The 23,331-nt window shown below is 41.5% G+C and overlaps 2 protein-coding genes across 5 annotated transcripts in view; both read right to left on the minus strand.

The window, feature by feature from the left end:
- LOC135081651 (calcium uptake protein 3, mitochondrial) overlaps positions 1 to 15,527 on the minus strand; it is a 118,910-nt gene extending 103,383 nt beyond the window's left edge. For all 4 annotated transcript variants that reach the window (XM_063976411.1, XM_063976409.1, XM_063976410.1 and 1 more), the window contains exon 1: positions 15,284 to 15,527. In XM_063976411.1, the coding sequence (XP_063832481.1) occupies positions 15,284 to 15,490 (207 nt within the window). In that variant the 5' untranslated portion in view covers positions 15,491 to 15,527. The remainder of the gene's footprint in view (positions 1 to 15,283) is intronic.
- Positions 15,528 to 19,843: 4,316 nt separating this feature from the next.
- Positions 19,844 to 23,331, minus strand: part of LOC135081899 (fibroblast growth factor 5) — a 242,693-nt gene continuing 239,205 nt past the window's right edge. The window contains exons 5-6 of the mRNA XM_063976681.1: positions 20,264 to 20,470; positions 19,844 to 20,020 (exon numbers count right to left, since the gene is read on the minus strand). Of these exons, the coding sequence (XP_063832751.1) occupies positions 19,952 to 20,020; positions 20,264 to 20,470 (276 nt within the window). The 3' untranslated portion in view covers positions 19,844 to 19,951. The remainder of the gene's footprint in view (positions 20,021 to 20,263; positions 20,471 to 23,331) is intronic.

Here is a 23,331-nt window from a genome sequence, read left to right on the forward strand (position 1 = left end):
GAGTAATACCTATGACTAATTGAAACCTAGAATTTCCTAGATTTATTTACGTTATGGTTTATTTGCAGTCGTTTATGTTTCGTGGCAAATTGTTTAAAATAGTTCTTACACGACTTTGGGGTTGCGCGTTATTTTGTTGAGTACAGTTAGACGGTGAAAAACACAACTATTTTGAATCAACCAGACTTAAAAATATTTTGTTTTAGTTACAATGTCACTTGACTTAAAAACTTTTCATCAAGCGTTCCTCAAAATTTACTGAAGTTCAGTCATGGTACCTACTTACTATTACTTATTCTGTGCTTCAGTGGCAATTTTACCGCCACTTCAACTAATTATTTTTGATCTTCCACAGATCAAATGACGCAAAACATACACCAATCGTGGAGGCCTACTATGAGATGTAACATATCGAACCCAATCGGTAACTTCTATTCGCTCAGTAATTTTAAGTTCTTACTAGAAATTAAAATTTGCTTATTATTGAGGCTCTAGAAAATCCAAATTCTTTATTAGTTTAAGCGCTTTTTATCCGACTGCGCCAGAAGGTGGGTTACTAAGACATTATTGCAGCAGACTTTACTATTAAGAAAGGAAGCAATCAGCGTGTTTCCTCATGCGTTCCCCATACAGATCAGGTCCCGCAGCCGCATTAAGGAACCGATACAATTTCACGCGACAAACGCACTTGTGTAATTACCCGCTCGTGAGCTTGACCACAGGTGAAATAGGTCAGCCAGTCCACTTGGGTAGTGGTGGAACTTGGAAACTGATTTTGATCACTAAATTAACTCCATTTTGCTGCGAGTACAGTGACAGTTTAACTTTCCCCTGGGACAAGCTTGGCTTTCACTGATCGGGTTTTTACTTTATGAAAATAAATGTTTGGATGCGATCTGCCGATTTTTATTTTATTTAGAAAAATCATTTCATTCTTATATGACTTCAACTTGACATAAGCTAGTTTTGTTTCTTCATGTGAATTAACAATAAAATTTCAACTAGCAATTTTGTTATGAAGTAGTGACTACAATACAAAATTATCAAAGCTAGTGAGCTATCGGGGATTGATTTACTATTACATACAAGTACGAAACTAAAGAACAAATCTTTCATTTGCATCTTGTTGCCGATGCATAAAACCTCCGTAGAGGTTTTTCTCTTAGGTTTGATTTTCATTAAAGGTTGGTTTGACGTCTGTGTCAGTTGAAAAGTATTCCGTGCAAAAGCTGGTGGTTTAAAATCTTCGAGCCGGATCCAAGCGGATTCAATGTTTTTTACGCCACCCAGAATGGTCAATACACGGAGCGCAACTCGAAGGGAGCAGCAGGAGATTCAGATTCAGCCATCCGACGACTCCGAGGTACAAAATATGGCAAGTCAAAATGACATTTCCGTACATAATAGTACAGTCGTGCAAGCAAATTCTAAAGCCTCGGAATCATCTATAGCAGCTAGGAAAAAACGGCTTGAATACGAAACTGCAAAACAAAAGGCCAAAATTGCTATGGATTTACTTGACAAGCAGTTGGAGGCGGATATTGCGGAGCTTGAGGATGAATATCCCGCAAATATCCAGCTTCACGAGAATGGCGATAGTGTGACGCAATGGCTTGAGCAGCAAGAAAATGAGCAACTTGTCCACGATAATGGACCCCAACCGGGCAAGTTGTGCTCTTCAGTACCACATCAAGAGTCAGCGCCTATGGAAAATGCTGGCACGGTACACATGTTGGCCGCTGCACTTAGAGACATTGCAGCTACCTCTGCTGCAAACACCAACAACGGTAACCTCTTAAGCCGTATATGCACGCCACGAGATCTCCCAGAGTTTTACGGAGACCCGATGGAATGGCTACCATTCAAAGGAGCATACTACGAGTCAGCTGAGGTATGCAACTTCACACCCAAGGAGAACTTATGGCGGCTGAGAAAATGCCTGCGTGGAGCCGCAAAGGAGGCAGTTTCGGCTCTACTGATCAGCGCATCGTCACCAGAAACTATTATGTCTACTCTTGAGCTGAGGTTCGGTAACCCAGATCTGATAATTTCAAGGGTACTGTTGGACATAAAGAAATTACCACCCTTGCCGAGCGATTACCAGAGAGACATAGTGCCATTTGCTGTGAAGGTACAAAATCTGATAGAAGCCATTCGAGCATTGAAGCGAGAGGAATATTTACAAGGTATGAACATAGTCTCAAACATACTTGCAAAACTACCGACAGTGCTTGTATCGAAATGGTCAGACTTTAGTTTCCCACTGATCACGGAAGGAAAGATGCCTCGCTTGCTTATTCTATCAGATTTTATAAAAGAAGAAGCTATAAAGATATCGACTACGTCCAATACCTACTTCATGGAATCACGCTACGACCAGACTAAGTATAGACCACGTGACATTTCAACCAACCGTCCGCAAGCAGTGTTGTTACAGTCTGAACAACAAGATGTCAACAAATGTCAGTTTTGTCGTAAAGCGAACCATACGCTGTTGGAATGCAAGCGCTTTAGTAAAGCCTTACGTACGACCAGATGGAATCACGTGAAGCGCAGCGGACTCTGTTTCAAATGTCTGTCATCCCGTCACAGCAGAGAAACTTGCACTGCGCCGGTGTGCGACGTAGACAACTGTGGTTTACCTCATCATAAGTTGCTGCATTATTCAGTTTCCAACCGCCGCGACGACTCTACTGTTCAGCGAAGGCAACAGAACGCATCTACGGAGACAGTCACGAACATAAACTCGACTGATCGGCGAGTGTTTTTGAAAGTCGTACCTGTACGCATACACGGGCCGAATGGAATCATCAGTACGAGTGCTCTCCTTGACGACGGGTCGACGGTGTCTTTAGTCAGTGCTGCGCTGGCAGAGCGCGCCGGGCTGTGCGGCCGTCGGGAGAAAATGCGGGTATGCGGCGCGTGGACCAACAATGAACTAGTTCTGGATGCGACAATAGTGAGCGTAGACATTTCGGGTATGGACGGTAAAATTCATTCTTTTTGTGCGCGAAGTGTACCTCAATTATGCTTACCGATACAAAGGATGAGTTATGTTAATTTTAACGATTATCCTAATATGTCTGATGTTTTTGATAATATTTGTCAAACTGATGTCAAACCAGAGATTCTGATAGGGCAGGATAATTATAATTTATTTTTCCCTATAGAGGTAAGGGTAGGGAAACGGAATGAACCTTCGGCAACACTCACTCCCTTGGGCTGGTGCGTGCATGGCAGCATTAATGTACCACGTGAGGTCCGCTCCTCTCCCCAGGTTACTCTTTTTATTTCAGAGGGCGGAGACTATCCCACTGAAAATCACCTATTGCAGGATCTTCACGACGAGATCAGGCGTTCATTCACCTTGGACTCATTGGGCGTCTTGGGTAAGCCTCGTCAAAATGCAGATGACGTGCGCGCTGAAGCTATGCTGGAGCAGAGCGCTGAACTTGTCGACGGCCGCTGGAACGTTGGTTTACCATGGCGTGACAGGAACTGTCAAACGCCAGACTCTTACCCTAATGCATTACGACGTCTAAAAGGTATCGAGCGTAAGATGACGAAAGATACAGGGTTTGCATCTAGGTACGCGGAAAGAATTCAGCACTTATTAGAAAACGATTTCGCTGAGGAACTAAAGGATGATGCTGTCACACCTAGGACGTGGGTATTGCCACATTTTGGTGTTGATAACCCAAATAAGAAAAAATTAAGGCTAGTTTTTGATGCTGCTGATAAGGTTGAAGGATTTAGTCTTAATGACTTTTTGCTTACAGGGCCAGATTTACTGTTGTCGTTGTTTGGTGTCATGCTGCGGTTCCGAGAAAATAAAATTGCAGTGACAGGTGACATCAAGGACATGTTTCTAAGAGTGAAGATCAAGCCTGAGGATCAGCAAGCGTTTCGATTTTTATGGAGAAGTAACCCCAAGGAATCCGTTAAAACGTATGTAATGACATCTTTAATATTTGGTGCTAACTGCTCGCCATTTGTAGCTCAATTTGTTAAGAACAAGAACGCTAAGCGTTTTGAGAGTTCTAAGCCGGCTGCGGTTGATGCAATAATCAATTCGCACTATATGGACGACTACATCGATAGTTTGCCGGACCAAGAAAGTGCCATCAATGTAGTGAGAGATGTGATTGAGATACATAAGGCGGGAGGGTTCGAGATACGTAATTGGACGAGCAACAGCAGCGCCGTGCTAGACAGCATTCCAAAAGAGGCTTTAGGTCCAGTGGCTGTCAAGTTCAAAATAGACGAACAGTTGCAAGGAGAGCGTATTCTTGGCCTAATGTGGTACCCGAAGGAAGACGAACTCGGTTTTGATGTCTCTTTGAAACGGATTCCTGAGAGTGTCATTCATGGTAAAGACAAACCTACAAAACGCTTGATGTTGCGTGTCATAATGTCTGTGTTTGATGTTTTAGGATTTTTGTCGCCCTTCACTATACAAGGAAGAATTATGCTGCAGGATACTTGGAGGATAAACGTCGGTTGGGATGATTTGATACCCGATGACATTTACACAAGATGGTGCCAATGGATCGACATGCTGAAGGTAATTAATCAGATTCGTATCCCAAGATGCTACGTAAATGTCCACCGAACAACCGACGACAGCATGGACCCAAGTACTGAAGCCCCTGTGGCAAAGATGTCTTTGGTGGAGAGCCCTATACCGAATCACTGCCAAGCAGACGCACCAACTTTCGTAGAGGCCGGAGGAAATAGTGCTGCGAATGGTAAAAACTACAGCGACCTTCAACTTCATGTTTTTAGCGATGCCTCTACAAAGGCTATGAGCGCGGTTGCGTATTGGCGTTGGAATGATGGTGATAAAATTTGTGTTGCATTTTCAGCCAGTAAATGTCGTGTACTGCCGGTGAAGCCGATGACTGTGCCACGAGCTGAACTCCAAGCTGCTGTCCTGGCCGCAAGATTGGCGGACGCGATTGGGAAGGAGCATCGACTTGCTCCTGAACGGCGCTTCTTTTGGTCTGATTCAACCACAGTCATCCATTGGATTAGAAATAGCACACGGAAATATAAAGTTTTTGAAGCGAACCGACTGGGTGAAATTGATGAGCTTACTCGTGTGAGTGAGTGGCGACATGTTCTAACCAAAATGAACATAGCAGATTTGGCTACAAGAGATTCGTTCAACTTAGACTGTTTTCGCGGCGAATGGTTTACGGGGCCTTCTTTCCTGTACGACGTCGAAACATCATGGCCTGCAGGTATGGTTCAACCTGAAACAGAACAAATGCAGTCGGGTTACGTTATGGTTATGGAAAATTCACTTGAAACCTTACCTGTGCCTGACCCGCATCGCTTTTCGTCCTGGCTTCGCCTGGTGAGGGCTACGGCGGTCGCACTCAAGTTTATTGACAAGTGCAGAGGACTTACCGGTGATGTGAATTGCGATACGATGCGACGAGCGGAATCTCTGTTGATAAAACAGGCGCAGATGGACTCCTTTAGCGATGAGATCACGGCATTAAGGAATGGAAAATGTGTAGATCGCAGTAGCCGGTTACTTACCTTAACTCCCTTTGAAGATGAGCAGGGTTTGCTTCGAGTTGGAGGTCGCATTGACGCAGCAGAAGCCGTTAATCTTGAGATGAAAAGGCCCGTCATACTGGATGGAAGACACAGAGTGGCACGCCTCATTGTGAGGCACCATCACGTCAAGGCCGCTCATGGGAATCAAGAAACCGTCGTCAATGAGTTAAAGCAGAAATATTGGATTATTAACTTAAGACCTACCGTGAAAACTGTGGTGTCGCAGTGTATGTTGTGCAGAATAAGAAAATGCACTCTACGAATTCCACGTATGGGAGATTTGCCGCATGCTCGGTTGGCGCACCATAATCGTCCATTTACTTTCTGCGGCCTAGACCTTTTCGGGCCCATGGAAGTAGCTGTAGGAAGGCGACGCGAAAAAAGGTATGGCGTATTATTTACCTGCTTAACCGTTCGTGCAGTGAACATAGAGATAGTCCCATCGCTGTCTACAGACTCCCTAATAATGGCTCTAAGAAGAATGGCAGCCCGTCGTGGATGGCCTAGTCACCTGTTTTCAGATAACGGGACTAACCTTCGCGGCGCTGAAAAGGAACTGGCCAGAAGCATTGCCGGCTTAGACCAAGAAGCTCTGAAAAGGGAGGGAGTTAACAACAACATGACTTGGCATTTTATACCTCCGGCTAGCCCCCACTGGGGTGGGGCATGGAAGCGTTTGATCAGGACTGTAAAAACGTCGCTTAAAATTGTCATCGGAGAGAGAACCCTAAGAGAGGAAACGCTATCGACGTTAATGGCGGAGGTGGAGAACATGGTTAATAGTCGCCCATTGTCGCATGTGTCAGTAGATCCGACAACGAGAGAGTCGTTAACGCCGAATCATTTTCTTTTAGGAAGCTCTTCAAATCTGCCTTGTATCGGGGAATTTGATGACACCGACTTGCATCTGAGAAAGCAGTGGCGGAAGGCGCAACGCTTAGCAGACATGTTCTGGAAAAGATGGGTGCGAGAAGTTTTACCAGACATGCTGCCACGCAAAAAATGGAACTCAGAGCAGGTGCCGTTGCAGGTGGGTGACTTAGTGTTAGTTGTGGACCCAAGTTCTACTCGTAATACATGGCCCAAAGGGATTATTCATCGTGTCTATCCTGGAAAGGACGGACGCATAAGAACCGTGGACGTCAAAACTAAGACCGGAATTTGGCGTAGGTCAGCGGCGCGCGTCGCCCCAATATCCTTGGATAGTGAGTGCTGTTCCAGCACTAGGGTGGGGAGTGTTGCCGATGCATAAAACCTCCGTAGAGGTTTTTCTCTTAGGTTTGATTTTCATTAAAGGTTGGTTTGACGTCTGTGTCAGTTGAAAAGTATTCCGTGCAAAAGCTGGTGGTTTACACATCTGGTAAATAAGAAATGGTGGTCTCGCAGTAAAAGCTATCTTACTGGCCTAAGATGATACACAAAAGTTGGAGTGTAAACGTTGGAGTAACGGTTAAAACAAAAGCGTAAAGTTAAGCTTTTACCTGATGGTGACAGAATGAAGATGGCCAATCACATTTTATAACTTTAGTAAGATAACATAAGGTTCAAAACCAATGAAAACTATTTTTCTCCATACCAGTTGCAGGGTTAAACCGTTTTCCGCGAGCTGTGCCCAAGCTGTGTCCAACATTGTTGGCAGTTTGGCACCGGGGCCGGACGGTTTGGGCACGCTAATCCGCCGTCGAACCGGGGCTGTAAATCGTGCGGCTCTTGGCACGAATTCGGCTGCATATTGCATGTCCAGTCGATGCAACGAAAAAGAAAATTCTGTTGCAAATGGGGATGTTGCCTGGGTCAAAAAGCAAGAGTTTTAATTAGTCCGTCAGTTAACTTATCAAAAAATACTCTACACGTATTTTTCACTTTTTCAAACTAATGAAAATTTAAAGAGATAAAGCGCCCCAAAGTTCATAAGAAGAGGCCCGTGACGTCAACGCTTGCTTATTAAAAATGCCGCACGTTGTGACGTCGTGCGCAACTTCAACGCACCATAACTATGTAATTATTTGTTAGATTGACAAATAAAAATATACGTGTCCAATATTTTTTGATATTAAACATTACGGACTAAAAAAATTTTTTTAGGCAACTAGCCTATTGACTCAGATTACCGAGAACTCGGATCGGAAGTTATCCTAGATTTGAGTTAGGTTATAATAAGCAGTAAAGTGAGTGAATAGGGTCTTCAATGCGGTAACTAGACGACTTCACGAAACCCTATAAATTCTATAAATCAAAGTGAGACGAAATTCAATACATATAAATCAAAAGCATGAAATGCAACGGGAATATAACGATAATAAAGTCTATTTACTGTTACGCTTGAATGAAAACAATCATGAAGATCTTTCATTCATATTTACGTGGACGACTTAGTATAACACTAGCTTTCCGTCTGCGGCTTCGCCCGCGTGCGTCTGTCACATAAAACCTTTATCGCGCGCGTCCCTGTTTCCAAAACCGGGATAAAAACTATCCTATGTCCTTTCCCGGGACTCAAACTATCTCTACGCCAAATTTCATCAAAATCGGTTCAGTGGTTTAGGCGTGAAAGCAAGACAGACAGACAGACAGAGTTACTTTTTAATATTAGTATAGATTGCTTTTAGATTGTTACCTACAGTTGTTGCAATTATTTTTTGCTATTAGTGTTCACGGATATCTTCAAATTCTTTGGTAGGGAAATGTATTCTTCGTAATAAACATGAAAGATATAATATTATGGAAACCTTAACAGTGGATCGCTACATAATGTTAAAAAGAAGAAAACATATTTACACCCTCGGCATAATTATTGGGAATGCAACACGATTGTAAGAGCTAACGCTGTCAAGTGAGGTGCAGGATAATGTTACGTACAGTACAGCATACCAAGCGAAACCCTTGCATCTTATGCAGCTGTAATACGTGCTATTTTACCACCTAAAGTTATAGTGTGATGTTGTTGTACAAGAAAAAAGCGGTCGACTGTGAAACATGTTCGGGGGAACAAATAAAACGCACTGATGAAGCACTGGCAAGGTGGAGATGTTCTATTCAGCTTTCTTTTGCACTATTGGAGTTGCGATCAATTGGAACACAGAAAAATGTGGCTAAAAGATTGCTCTAAAAATAGAGATAGATCATTTGGAAGTGATAAGAACAATCAACGAAAGAAAAAGTTAAAGACAAGTGAGCGGAGCAGAAGAGTTAAGATGACGTCATACTAAGGCCCAGTTTTTTGAATCAGTTAAAATAACAAATAAAATTTTGCTACTAATGGTTAAATATTAACAAAATGTTAACTAATAGTTAAAAAATGTACTAAAAGTCAAGCTAATCACTGTTCGCAAAATATTTTTTTCTGATATTTAACCACTTGTCATTTGACATCTGTCAAATTTCACTATTGGTTATTTTAACTACGAATCAAAAAAACCGGACCTTAGGCAGAGTTGCACCATCTTACTATAACTTTGACAAACGTCACAAATCTGTGAAACTCCATACAAAAAGCACCGGTTAATGTTATTGTTATGGTTAAAATAAGGTGGTGCAATTCAGCCTATAATGAGCAAGGATAGCCTTTAGAAAGTAGTAAAACTGCAAGACTATTCTAATATAATCGACAAAAAACCTAGGTATTCGCAATTCTTAAGCATTTTGAAATGTTTTACTACACTTCCTATTCCTAACGAAACGTTACGTAACCCCAAGCCTTTTAATCGCAGTCATAACATTTTATATCCGTCACCAAAACAGATTCGTTTTCAATCTCATTTTGGTCAGTAGGTTGTCGACCCTTGATAGAAATGGCTAGAACGTTAATGTTTATGTAAATGAATATTATCACCCTTAAGAATTGCTACACTGGATGCGGAGATACATATACATTTTGTGTTGATGCGACCGTGCGGGCACGAGTAAAGAACGCAACCCGCACCGCTGAAAGATTGTCTTGTCTCAACCACTGACAGATTTTATTGCCCGAGTAGTAATAGTAACCGAAGTAATCTGTGCCCGAACCGCTGACCGATTGCCCTGAATGTTGTTCATACATTGGTGCGGGCTTTTTTTTCGTCAGGAAATGCATGAAATTGCATACCCATTGGCCCGGAGGAACCAGTCGGTTATTTGAGGCTCTCCCTGCCAGATGGGCAGGGCCTACTCACTAAAACCTGACGGTGTCCTCCCAGTCTTTGGGACGGAACTGCGAGTTATTATCCGAGCCTAGACATTATTTCTCGGCTCCGCCCCAGACTGTGGCTCGCTCTGTTTGACGACTGGCTTCAAGGGTACTTCTTCCCCTGTTCGTCGCTAACGGTGCGCATGTGAGTGGCGGCGTAGCATAGGTTGGCAACCGGGGCGATCACCCCCCCCCCCCCCCCCCCCGTCATACCGCCCAGGGTTTTGGGGTTAGTGAGTACTAATCTGCGCGACTTGTGTCACCCCCTGATGCTTGGGACCCGGGGCGGACCTACTGCGTCACGGGTCCTCCTTTAGCAGCCACCAAACACCCCCGTGTCTAGTGGCCGAGGACCCTTAAGAGGGGGCTTGGAGATGGTAGTGTCTCCTGTGGTGTCCTGGACGTCGGCGACGGTTCGGTGGAACGTCAGGCGAGGCCTACCGCTCCCTCTCCGCCGCTTCTTTCTGCGACATGACCAACATTGATACGGGCTATATTCACTTTGACCTGACCGCAGACCGCATCCAGTGTGGCATATCCTTTACCGTCAGGAAAGACCCATCGATGATACGTGATCATTATCACTTGGGTGATGAGTAATCAGTGATTCCTATTGAAATGAGATCACAAATCGATGATGGCTAGATGACGTTAGTCACACCACAAAACGTTGATGGAATTCAAAGTTGAAGACGTGACAGAAATGATACCATTAAAACAATGGTGTCAATGGGTTCATTCAATATTTTTTTAACTATGATTTAGTGAGCAATTTGGACTTGACTGTTTATAGAAAGGGAAATTGATGAGTCATTAAAATATTAGTACTTAAAGTGCGTTAGTTTGCCTCCCCAACTCGTCTGGCCATCGTGGGGAATGTTAGGGCTAGGTTAAATCATTCATTTGCCTCTCTGGTCTAGTGAATTACAGTGGGTTGCAGATCTTGCAGTACTTAGGTTATGACTAAATGACCCGGGGACCTAGAGACAAGTGACAAAACTTGACAGTTGACTTCGCTTCGTCGTTTTTTCTATGGAGTTACTTAGTTCTGTGAAGGGATTCGATTTTAGGAGCGATCAAAAAGTGACACTAGTCTAGGAGTGTAGGATGATAAAAGTGCCTAGTAATAACAAGTTTTTTTTATGTCCACAAGGTAGGTACCTACTTACACTAGGTCTTTAAAATTCACCAGTCAAAGATGTTTTCGGTAATGGAACTTTAAAGTCACCAGTCAAGAATTTTTTCGGCAAAGAAGCTTTATCATCTAAGTTTGTCAATAGTGATTCACCAAAATTGGTAATGTTGACTCATAGCATTGTTGTTACTGAAATATTCCTTGCACGTTATATGGGTGCTAGTCCAGGAAATAGGACACCACAGGAATTGTCTGGATATGAATTATTTAAAAATCCAGTGTCTTTAAGTTTTCCTGTTCTGTTACAATATGTTAAGTACATTTTGAAAACATGAGCATTTCTAAAACACGACTTTTTAGTTTTCTTGAAATTAGAAAGTTTTATTCCGTAACTCAGGGCAATGTAGGCATGCGAAAGGTCGTGGATTCAAATTCCACTTATGGCATATTAAAATTGATTAAAAAGTGAAAACGTATGTCAAATCAAGTGCACGCAACCGTTTGGATTCAAGTACCTACTGCAGTGATAAATATCTGGCCACTCTAGAAAAATATTATAAAAATAAAATTGCAAAAAAATTATGCGATCCAATCGCTCCATCACAGTGACGTTCCACAGATAATGTCATATCGATACTCCTGCGCATCGGCCGCCATAGATTACATTCACAGATTAAATAAACTTATAATCTACTTGTTGTAACTCAATTTGTAAAAGAAATTAACAAGTAATTTATCGTTAAATAAATCGATAACATGCTGCTGTCTGTTCTGTTTTAATAAGTCATTTAACAGCGTAGTAACAACTTGTGAATTACAATAAAATAAAATGTTACTTTCAATCATGCCAATATTTTCACCATGTCTTCAAAAGTGTAATTAATTTATCTTGATAATAACCTGCTAATCAGTTTTAACTACATTAACCGTAACAATAAAAGGCAATCCATCCTTAAACTCGAAAAAAAGATCGTTGAAAGCATCCGTCATCTCGGGAATCCTTAGAGTAATCACTAAAAAACTACACTTAAATTCCATATTGAGATATGGGGTTTCTTCCAGAGCAATTACTCAGCTGTCTTATTAGGGCTCCGCCACCCGGGGTCTCATTAGGCCTGTTAACACGTGTAAAAAAAATACTTTTCTCATGCATACAGCTATGAGAACAGTCACTCCATGATCTCAGTATTCATATTATTGCTAATGCAATCGACTTAACGCGTCATTTTAATGGAATTTTCTTGAATAAGGGTTTTCGCGAATGAAAGATCCGCTAGATGGCGGGACGTGGATGTGGCTTTTGACTGCTGCGTGATTGGTGGATTTTGACATATCTGTCAATTTCATGTCAAAAATAACCAATCATGCAGCATTTGGACCTCGCGTCTACGTATTGCCATCTGGCGGATTTTTCATTCGCGAAAACCCTCATTGCCTGACGCTTCAGCCGCGCGGTGTTGCACCAATCGTGTGTGGTCTTTAATTGAGTTGTCTTTTCGAGATTAGCAATGCATTCTACCGAGTCTGATCATAGGCTACCTTTAGCATAAAGTAATAACAAGGAATGCATAGGTAGGCTTCTTGTAAACATCAGTATTTTTGAACGGACTAACGGCCCGATTTTTTCGCCTGATTTAACGGTGATGTATGGTTTATAATAAAGGTGTGCACATGCATCGGATATACACGTAGGTCCGGTAAGAAAATTGACAGTAAACAAAGTATATCCGTTTTTTGACGGTAAGTAGTCCGGTGGAAAAGACGGATGTCTACAAAATGGTCGTATTAAAAAAAATAACAATACATCGTAATCGTTGTTTGTTAAAAAATACAAGTTGCGATGTATTCCACCTTCTCAAGTTTTGAAATCAAGTTGTGAGCTGGCTGTTAATTTTGAGCTAATAATAGTGTTCCGATTAAATTAATCGATACACATTAGTTTGAGAGCATGGTGTTAATGCCATCGCACTTGGTTCTATGGGGGTGAATTATGGAGTAAAGATGTCGTTTCCTGCATTCCAGCTCCCTTGAACATTGATCTAGTTTAACTATGATGGTGAGTTTGTTAGATCACATAGGATGCACGAAGGACTAAGGACCTGTGGAAACCATAACCGTCTGACGTAAGTACTTTAGTAGAACCTTAACTTCGAACTCCTCCGTTTGTTCTTCTGATTAATTTCGTTGCGGGTCTAACAGTAACTCCTCTGGCACAAACTTGACCTACACTGGTTGGGTTTCTATTGGCGATCAAGCTGCAGATTCTGGCTACGTTGGGAACGAGAGGTTGAAATAGTCTCGTACTTCAGTAGACCGACCGAGTGCGCTCAAGTTTTTTTTAGTTAAGGACGACGACGTCTAATGAATACTTCCAAGTAACTGGATATCGTGAATAATACCATGTTCCATTTAAGTTCTGGACTGAACCGAGAACCTTCATGTCTGGGACCACTGCTACGATAGAAGAACATAATAACATACTACGATACAAAAAGGCGTAAGGGAACTAGCGTGCACTAGAAGTTGGAAGCCTCCTTGGCATAATTCAATCTTACTATGTAACATTTTCATTCATGTAGGGAAACTCCGAGCATAGCACGCTCCATCGCCCTTTAGGTGACCTTGAGTCTTCTTATGAGGCCCATAGTAAGCGACCACGTCTCAGATCCATAAGTCATCACTGGTAACACACTGCGGTATCTCGGACGTGAAAATAGTGAGAAGTTCTCGACTGGCGACCACGAGCCGGAAGACGTAGTGTGGGCAGGCCTCCCACAAGGTGAACGAACGATCTGGTGAAGGTCGCGGGAGGTGCCTGGATGCGGGGGCCGCAGGACCAGTCTGTGGAAGTGTTTGAGGGAGGCCTTTGTCCAGCGGTGGACGTCATTCGGCTGAAATGAATGAACATTTTCATTGACACTGGCCTGTCATATACCTACAACCAGCTGCCTGTATGGTTTGTTATCAAAGTTATCGATCGTGCCTTTCTAAATAGTACTTAAGTGAATAGGTGTACCTACCATACACTATACATAGATATCTTTGGAATGGAAGACAACTTTTTTTATTTACAAAATGGCGGAATTTTTTGGCGCGCTGTGTTGCACTGTCAGTCGTTCTTATGCACCTTGTGCTTCTAAATAGATAGGTATATGATACCTAAGGTGTCACAGGTACAGTTCGCGAGGTGTAAGCTAAGCTTTGCAAAAAAACAATTACATAAACAAAATAAATTACATTCTAAGATTAAACACGTCACATTGCTACCAGTACAAGAGGTGAAGTGTTGTGACAGATGCGCGGCGGACTTGCGCATCAGACCGATTGCCAAAAAGCGGTAAGAAACTGTCACAGCTATGTGGACTCACAGGAATGCAATTCTCGGCCTTGCGAACCTATTATTTTGTTTGTTTGCTTTGTGCTCTTGTAACAAGCTGGCTGCTTCTGCGATCTGCGATTAGTGAACTTGGTTGAATTATTTAAATTAAAGGAAGGTGTAATGTTAAATGCAATGTAATAAATACATAGTTTAATTAAGGAAGAAAAATACCTATGGATTTGCTTATTCAAATCGAAATATCTTGATTAATTAATTGCTGTTAATTTTTTTTGTACCCCATTGGGTTATTCTCAAAGGTCCATGATTCAATTGTTTTTCTTTTCCTATCGGGTCTATGAAATTTTAAAATATTTTTTTCAATTTTCATGTACGAATTCCCAATGGGTCCAGAAGACATATCTGAAGTACATTTAATTTCTATCCTTATACCCAGGTACCTACCAAATATTCTCAGAGACCCGCTACGAAAGAAAATGCTTTTTTAATTTTAAAGTGTACCCGTTGGAAATCAAAGTACAAACTGAAATTTTTTAAACAGAGCTATGGAGCTTCTGGAATACCCCCCTACAACAAATCTACCAAATGCTTGCATGGAGTAACTACTTACGCTTTTTTACCCAACTGCGCCAGAAGGAGGGTTATGTTTTTATTACTACCTACAAAAAGTTTCTGGTTAAAAAATAATTAATATTCAATAATAATTTAATAAATAATACAACTACTCAAAACATAAGAAATAATTTTGTGAAACAAGGAAAACCCTTAAAAACCTGTGCTTCTTTTATAAGTTAACGAATTAAGGACCTTTATTTATTTGCAACCTCGACAAGCATAAAATAGCACATGGATAAGATACCTCGACGCAGAACAGTTTCTGAACGAGCGCGCAAATGTCAAAATTTCGTGCTATTTATAAACAAGCATTGCGGCTGCGTGATTTCGGATTAAATGTGACATAACTACGCCCTAACAGTAACACTGTAGTTAATCACCACATCAATTAACACGTTTAGGGCCCAACAAAGCAGTTTTACGACGAAAACAACGCTAATTAAGTAAATAAACACCAACTTACCTTAACTTTGAGAGCGTAGACAGTGTTTCCATTTTGATAGCTTTTTACGGCGTAGTACAGCAAACTTCCACCGAACACACAGGCACATGTTTTCAGTACAGTCTTATTCACATTTCCACACTTCACATTACTAAAATTGCGAGAGAAAACAGGGTTAATTTGAACTTTTTTCAATAATTTCGTCGAGCTACGTCCTAGCGTGGCCATGTTGGCAGAACAGCTGATTGACGTGTGCGAGCGGGAGGGATAGATTTGTGCGAAAAGGTAACCGCGCATGCGCTGTCATCGACTCTCCCCGACTGAATAAAATCTCGACTGAGATTTTAAAAAATAATGCTAAATAATTATTATTGTGGTAATGTGGTAATAATAAAATGTAAATACTGATAATTTTCTGTAGTCACTCGCTACTCAGTATGCTCATTAAATCGAATACTAATAAAGAACACGCTTCCATAGAATACCACTCGATGTAGTGAGGATTGATAAGCGGGAAAAGTGAAGGTTGTGGATTCGATTCCCATTTGGATTTTCTATATGTTAAGTTAATGTAGATAGGTAGGTAGGTCGAAGCTACTTTTTTTAAATATGCTTGTAGTTAACTTGAGTAAAAAATATTTAATTTAATATCTTAAATGGAAATATTAAACGCGAGCCCCTATTTAGCAGTGCAAATTGCAATAATTAAGATGCATCCTGTCGTTTATGAGCTGAACAGCTGACCCAAATACCCTCATCTATTATGCACCAGGCACAATACAATGCAATGGCGGAGCTCGGTGGCTGCTACTATAGCACAGTTATTAACGAATAGTCCTACAGAATTTAAACCGATAAATAAGGTATATCCGTATCTATAATTCCCAACTACGACGTATAAATAAAGAATTATCAATATACATCTCCGAGTTCATTTTGCAACTTTGCTAATGTGAGGAAGTAAACGCAGAGATGTAGGTAGGCAGGCACTAGGGTTGTCCCCAAGCGGGATTCGAACCCGCAGCCGGCAGTGCCAGGAGCTCATAATTTCCACACATGAATATTCTAGCAGTACATACATAAGACTTTTTAGTTTTTGAAACTTAAAAAATCAGAATGTTTAAATTGGGAATTGAACCCTCGACTTGTTGGGCGAGCCGAGCTAGGGTGACATCGAAGCATCGTTTTAAACTATTCTTAAGGATCAGAGGTGAGAGTGCTTTTTAAAAGTAATGTACGGCACCAGCAGATATCGATTTATTACATAACCGAAACCAATAATTCCACAAATCAAATTAACGTAATAAAGAAATATGCCTATGGCAGAAATAATGATCTAGGTCACAAATATCACAGTCCCTGAACCGAGAGAACGTCCGTCACAACCAAAACGCTCGAGCAAAGTGTCGCGGTGCGCGGGGCGGCCGGTTTCTCGTGCCTTCCCTCTCTAAGACAGAGACAACAGGATCGAACGATATGACGTCACGCTGACGTAGCGGGTGTTATTTCTAAGACGGCCGTTCCTGATCGTGCGGCGTCCTCGACCGCTGCCTGCTCCCCATCAGCCACGGCTTCTTCCGCGCGCAGCATAACCTCCCCGACGTTTGAAAACTGATCTGCGCAGCTCGGACCCGCCAAAGGCTGGTCATCGCAGCCCTGGTCCGCAGGAAGCTGATGCTCGGAGCCCTGAGGTGCAGCTTGAGGCTGACCCTCACCAGGTTGGTTCATCCATGTTCGGTTCCATGGTTATCATCTGGAATGTCAGTGGTATATGTTCAATGTATGACAGTTACAAGGAACCAAAGTGAAACCGTCGTTTCTTGAAGTTAAAATTCACAAATGTTAGTCGGTTCCATGGTAATCATCTGGAATGTCAGTGGTGTATGTTCAATGTATGACAGTTACAAGGAACCAAAGTGAAACCGTCGTTTCTTGAAGTTAAAATTCACAAATGTTAGAAAGATCACAGCCTTTTAGCACAATCCCATGCGTGCACTCATGTGATTGCGATAAGAGACCCAAACTGACGTTCAAATTAACTAAACTCAGATAGTGAATAATAAAATAAAAACAATTAGTGAAAGAAAATTACTAGTCCTACGAATAATAGCTCCGGAATGCTATTATCCGTAGATTAGTTAGAACAGTAAGCACAAAAGAGGCCCAAAGTTTGCATAATGTGCTTACTAACCCGTCGCCGTCAGCAGAGGCCATATTTGCATGCCAACACTACACCTTGGGTATTAAAAACCCGCGGCGTCTGCCTGGACAGAGCCAGAAACTGACAGAGGCCGTCTTTGCATGTCAAAATCAAAACTACGCATCTGGTATTAAAAACCATCAACGTCTGCCTGGACAGAGCCAGAAACTGACAGAGGCCGTATTTGCATGTCAAAGTCAACACTACGCTTCAGGTATTAAAAACCAGTCAGTGTCTGCCTGGACAAAGCCAGAAACTGACAGAGGCCGTATTTGCATGTCAAAGTCAACACTACGCTTCAGGTATTAAAAACCAGTCAGCGTCTGCCTGGACAAAGCCAGAAACTGACAGAGGCCGTATTTGCATGTCAAAGTCAACACTACGCTTCAGGTATTAAAAACCAGTCAGCGTCTGCCTGGACAAAGCCAGAAACTGACAGAGGCCGTATTTGCATGTCAAAGTCAACACTACGCTTCAGGTATTAAAAACCAGTCAGCGTCTGCCTGGACAAAGCCAGAAACTGACAGAGGCCGTATTTGCATGTCAAAGTCAACACTACGCTTCAGGTATTAAAAACCAGTCAGCGTCTGCCTGGACAAAGCCAGTAACTGACAGAGGCCGTATTTGCATGTCAAAGTCAACACTACGCTTCAGGTATTAAAAACCAGTCAGCGTCTGCCTGGACAAAGCCAGAAACTGACAGAGGCCGTATTTGCATGTCAAGTGAAGATTCGCCATCCTCCAAGAATGCTCCGCAAGCCCCTGGGGTCCACTCGCCGCGCCACGAGCCCATGTGCTCGGCGGCCTCCTGGGTTTTTCGATGCAGGACCCAGCCAGCAACTCCAAGTCATAGTGGTGATGCGCCAGCGCCCGTTCAAACTTGTATGGGCAGCACGTTTACTTCAAAACACACGCTCGGCCTTCCTCTGCACATCAAATATCAAAAATTATGCACATATTCGTCAGGATCGTCTTCTTCGATGTCCCCTCGCGAACCGAACATTGCTCGTTCGTTCGCCGAACGCTCGCCGCTCCCTCCGGTCACGCCACCCGCGGGCAATGTCCGTGAGTATACAAGGGTAGATAAGAAAAGAAAGACAAAAGTTACAGGACCTTGTTTGTAGCAAACTAGACAAAGCACCAATATTCCTGTTCACTACGTCCTCCCTGGTAGTTGCGCAAGTCGCGCTGCTGCTCCTGCTCCATGCCCCCAGGGCCACCGCATCCACAGGAATGCGCCGCTCGGAATCCAGCAAAGGCAGCGCACGATACTCAGGGTCAGGGCTCGATATTGTCAAACCACACATGTAATGCAATAAATGATTTGATTTGATTTGGAGTCGACGGTAGTACTACTGACGAAGACGTGGGAAGGTTACCCACTACATAATTTTTTTGTTTGGTCAAACCAAAATTTTCACCAAGACATGGTCTTGTGATCCATCACGAAAACCACAAGAACCATCGCGTTGCTTACAAGATTTTGAAAAGTCTTCTCGTCACGTACGAAGTTAATTCGACCTCCTGACTTCCAATTCCTCGCATCAAACAATAAGCCGGGATTCTATTAAAATAAAATTAAAACGCTTCAAAACTGATTCGGAAATTAAAAAAATGTCCGACCCGCTGTCAATCGAAATATTAACGGGTACATTTTGCACTAATAATGCGGGTATTATGTTATTCCACTGAGCTGGGATTCGACTCTAAGCAAAAACCCACACTTGAAGACCGACTCCCACTCGAATCCCCCAACGCTGCTTTTAAAAGCAAGAATCGACAAAATGACCAATAAAAAACGTGCAATATTTATTACTAGGCTTGTTCTTTCTCGGACACTGAACGGATCTGTGACGGATCGCTCCAAACTAGTACAATTGAGAATGTTACTAGGTATGCAAAATCACTTGAAACCTATGTTACAGTTAAGCTTTTACATTTACAAATACATTAGTTTTTATTTCATTCAAAAATACCCAGTAGTTATGATTTTATAGGCATTCAAAGTTCGCTTAAATATTGAGTCCCGCCGACGGTCACGTGACCCCGCGTGACGTACATTCACAGTGTCCGCTCACTAGAATACGGATATAAACATAGGGTCAGGGAGGCAACAGTGACTCACTTTTTTTTCGAAGCTTAATAAAAATAGATATCGCTTTAATATTGGCCTAAAATTTGCTCACATTTTAGACACACTATTGAACTGTAACTGAGCACTCATGATTCTACATTATTTACTACTTATGTCAAAGTAGGAACCTAAAACAAAAAAATGATAATTGAGCCACTGTGGACTACTAGGTGTACACACTGACTCACTACCGTGGTACACAGTATTAACGTGGTACGGCAGTATTTATATGAAAAGAAAATGCCCATTCCGCGTAGTTTTTTATTAGAAATAATAACAAAACTGCACAAGCTATTCTTATTATAATCAACAATTCAACACGACTCTTAGTACTTTTATTGCTACCTATAAGATCTTAAGTCATCTCAATCTCTTCGTTATTTATTTCTTCCCTATTTTTCTGTCGGTTTTTTTCCGTGGCATTCTGTAAATAAAAAACAAAATTCGATTTAAAGTTATAAAAATATTGAATTCGTATAAAGTATTAAAATTGAGTCACTGTGTACTTCTACGCCATTTTGTAAATATTTGATCAAAAAAACCAAGATGTAAAACAAATTAGTCAAAATTCGGATTAAAGACAATTGATACAAGACCTACTATCCGATAAATATAACGGCTATTACCTATAGCAACAAACAAAGATATGAAAACAATCGAAACTCACCTTAGAATGTAATTTAGTGGGCGCGAAAACAAAAAACATTCCCTCACCCTTCCGCACGGCACTTGACCGGCGAGCAAACTGGTTTAAACGTGTTCGGGTACCAAGACCTTTGAATCGGTAAAAGAGACAAATATATATTCCTATGCCTTCAGGTAGAAACATGACTGAGCCACTGTAGCCGACCGAGTCACTGTTGCCTCCTTGACCCTACTTAAATACATTTTTTTTTGTAAATACAAACTTATTATACATATTAACACCCAGACCCATCGCAGAAATTAAAATTGAACCAAACCCAAACTTGATGCGATTGTGTCGTTTTATTGCGAATTACCTTCCAGCTTCATCATTAGACCCTGATTACTATATAGAATTAAAATACTGATCAATACAAAACGAACGAGCCCAAACTCGATGCATTTAAGTCGTTTTATTATAGAGTTCCTATGGCCACCTTCCAGCTCCATCATCAGATCAGCTCCATGTCATCATAATATTGCATGGTCATCCAAATCACATGTGTTTGTGAAATTTCAGCTTAATCGGTTGCCTGGAAGTGGGTCTTAATTCAGCTTGCAAGATTCCACCCATACAAATATGAGCCAGTCACTGTAATATCAGGCCTCCGTCACTCGCCTATGCCGGCCGAGATAATTACCTACAGCGCGCGACAACTTCAAGTTGCAAATCAGTGAGGGCCGCCACGCGCCTGTGAGCACACGCGTATTTCTATACACGCTCGGTCGATCATCGTCGTAATCAAGGTTTATTGTTCCAACAGCACTGTTATCCTTCTTTAATGGAAAATCGTAATATTTAGGAATAATAATTAACTGTAGTAATTTAAATAATTAAAAAAACTACACTTTTTAAATAATTTTGAAATACTTTGACAAAAAACTGTAGCAAAAAAATTATTTTAGCTAATAAAAACATTAACTTTACTTCATTGAGTCTATTTTCCGACACTACACCTTTTAAAAATGTTTGTCCAATTTCGAATTATCGCAACACTGAAGTTTATTAATAGGTACTTTAGAGATGGTACGATTATACAAACACCACTAGATTAAAGTTTACCAATCGTAAATACAATAAGTGCTTCTTAAAGTTAAGTTTTTATTTATTTTACTTTGCTTATACAACCCTGACGCTTGAGCTGTGAGGTAGATCAAATCTGAACACAAAAAAATTGCGCTCTTGTGAGCGTAGTAGTAAGGTGCGATTTCGAATGCACCATGTGCGTTGGATATTTTGCATTATTATTATTACCGTTAAAATGTCGGCATCTGATCCTACACAAAGGAGTGCAATTTCTGTTGCTACTATTATGTATTCTGTGGTAATATGACGTCACGCGCATAAAATGGAGGGCGGGCCGCCGCCCGCACTTTTAAAATTCAATATCTTTTAAACTAATTGACGTATCGAAATAATTCTTTCACGTGTATTTTTTATTTTTAACAGAGAATACAGAAAGCTAAAAAACAAAATTAGTGAACATTCTTCATTGGTCAAATGTAGTTAGTTCTTTTTCGTACACCGATTTTTTTAATCAGATCGGACGAAAAACGTCTTTATTACTATCACCTTTAAGTACAATGTCGCAAAATACTCGCAACACACTCACAGAGCCGAATCCATCTCGCACGCGCGCGCTTGTCACCAATTTAACGTTTCGTTCACACCTATTTATTCGTGAACGGCTGTATTAAAGTGAACTAAAGGAATTGCTTCCTATTAGTACATAGTACATGTACTACACAAGCCTATTTATTACTCCTCCCACCATCCGGTGTCGACGGTGATGGTTACGCAGTCGCGTCGCGCTGTAGGACCGCACTCTCCGTATTTAGTTTCCTTTGGGCAGCGCCACCCTTTTTATGGCCCATACTGCCGCAAATGAGACACGTAACAATTCCATCACAAACAAGCTCCAGAAAAATAATATTGGACGGTGTCACTTACAGTTGCAATCCACCCTCAAACGAGTCAATTCGCGACGAAATTTTCCCAAACACATCGTTGCGCGAGCTATGGCGGCGGCCGTACGAACTGTCACAGCGCCTACAAAAATCACTATGAGGGCTACGTGAATATTCACGATTCCCAATAGGACTACGACGCGGAGTGCGTACACATCGCCTAGGTGACCTACCTCGATACTCAATACTCATCGATGCACACGTTCATTTAACGGCGGCATTCGATATTCGAACAAACCCGACGTTTAACTAACTTTTATCACGACACTGTCTACGAGAATAATCACGTTCTTTTTTTAATCTAGACGAACGCCTGGTCATCTTAACTTTTAACACTGCACTGATAATCACAAACTAAGGCAAAAATAGATGGCAAAAACGGTTAGAACGCGTGGTCAATCCCACTTCTGATCTTAAGGATCAGAGGTGAGAGTGCTTTTTAAAAGTAATGTACGGCACCAGCAGATATCGATTTATTACATAACCGAAACCAATAATTCCACAAATCAAATTAACGTAATAAAGAAATATGCCTATGGCAGAAATAATGATCTAGGTCACAAATATCACAGTCCCTGAACCGAGAGAACGTCCGTCACAACCAAAACGCTCGAGCAAAGTGTCGCGGTGCGCGGGGCGGCCGGTTTCTCGTGCCTTCCCTCTCTAAGACAGAGACAACAGGATCGAACGATATGACGTCACGCTGACGTAGCGGGTGTTATTTCTAAGACTATAATAAAATAATTTTGCTGAACAATAGGTATTATCAATATCAATAAATACTGATTCGATTTTTTTTTACAAAAATACGAGTATCTCTTAATTACTCTACTATTAAGTCTTAAGAAATCTGTAAGAAAGAACAATTTATCATACATTTTAATACTTACTATAGTACATACCTATTGCAGTTTTTGGAGCAGTCAGCCTTGGCTTGGAACAAGCTGGTTTTGTAAGGATGTTGTATGCATTATTTTTCTATCAAATGGCTTCTTTTTGATGCAAAAATAAATGAAAATAGGGGATGAAATTTATCATTTTTCATGTTATTTATGTAGTCCAAATCTTGTTAGTTTATCAACT

This window comes from Ostrinia nubilalis, chromosome 20 (genome assembly GCF_963855985.1).
Source record: "Ostrinia nubilalis chromosome 20, ilOstNubi1.1, whole genome shotgun sequence".
Classification (NCBI taxonomy): domain Eukaryota; kingdom Metazoa; phylum Arthropoda; class Insecta; order Lepidoptera; family Crambidae; genus Ostrinia; species Ostrinia nubilalis.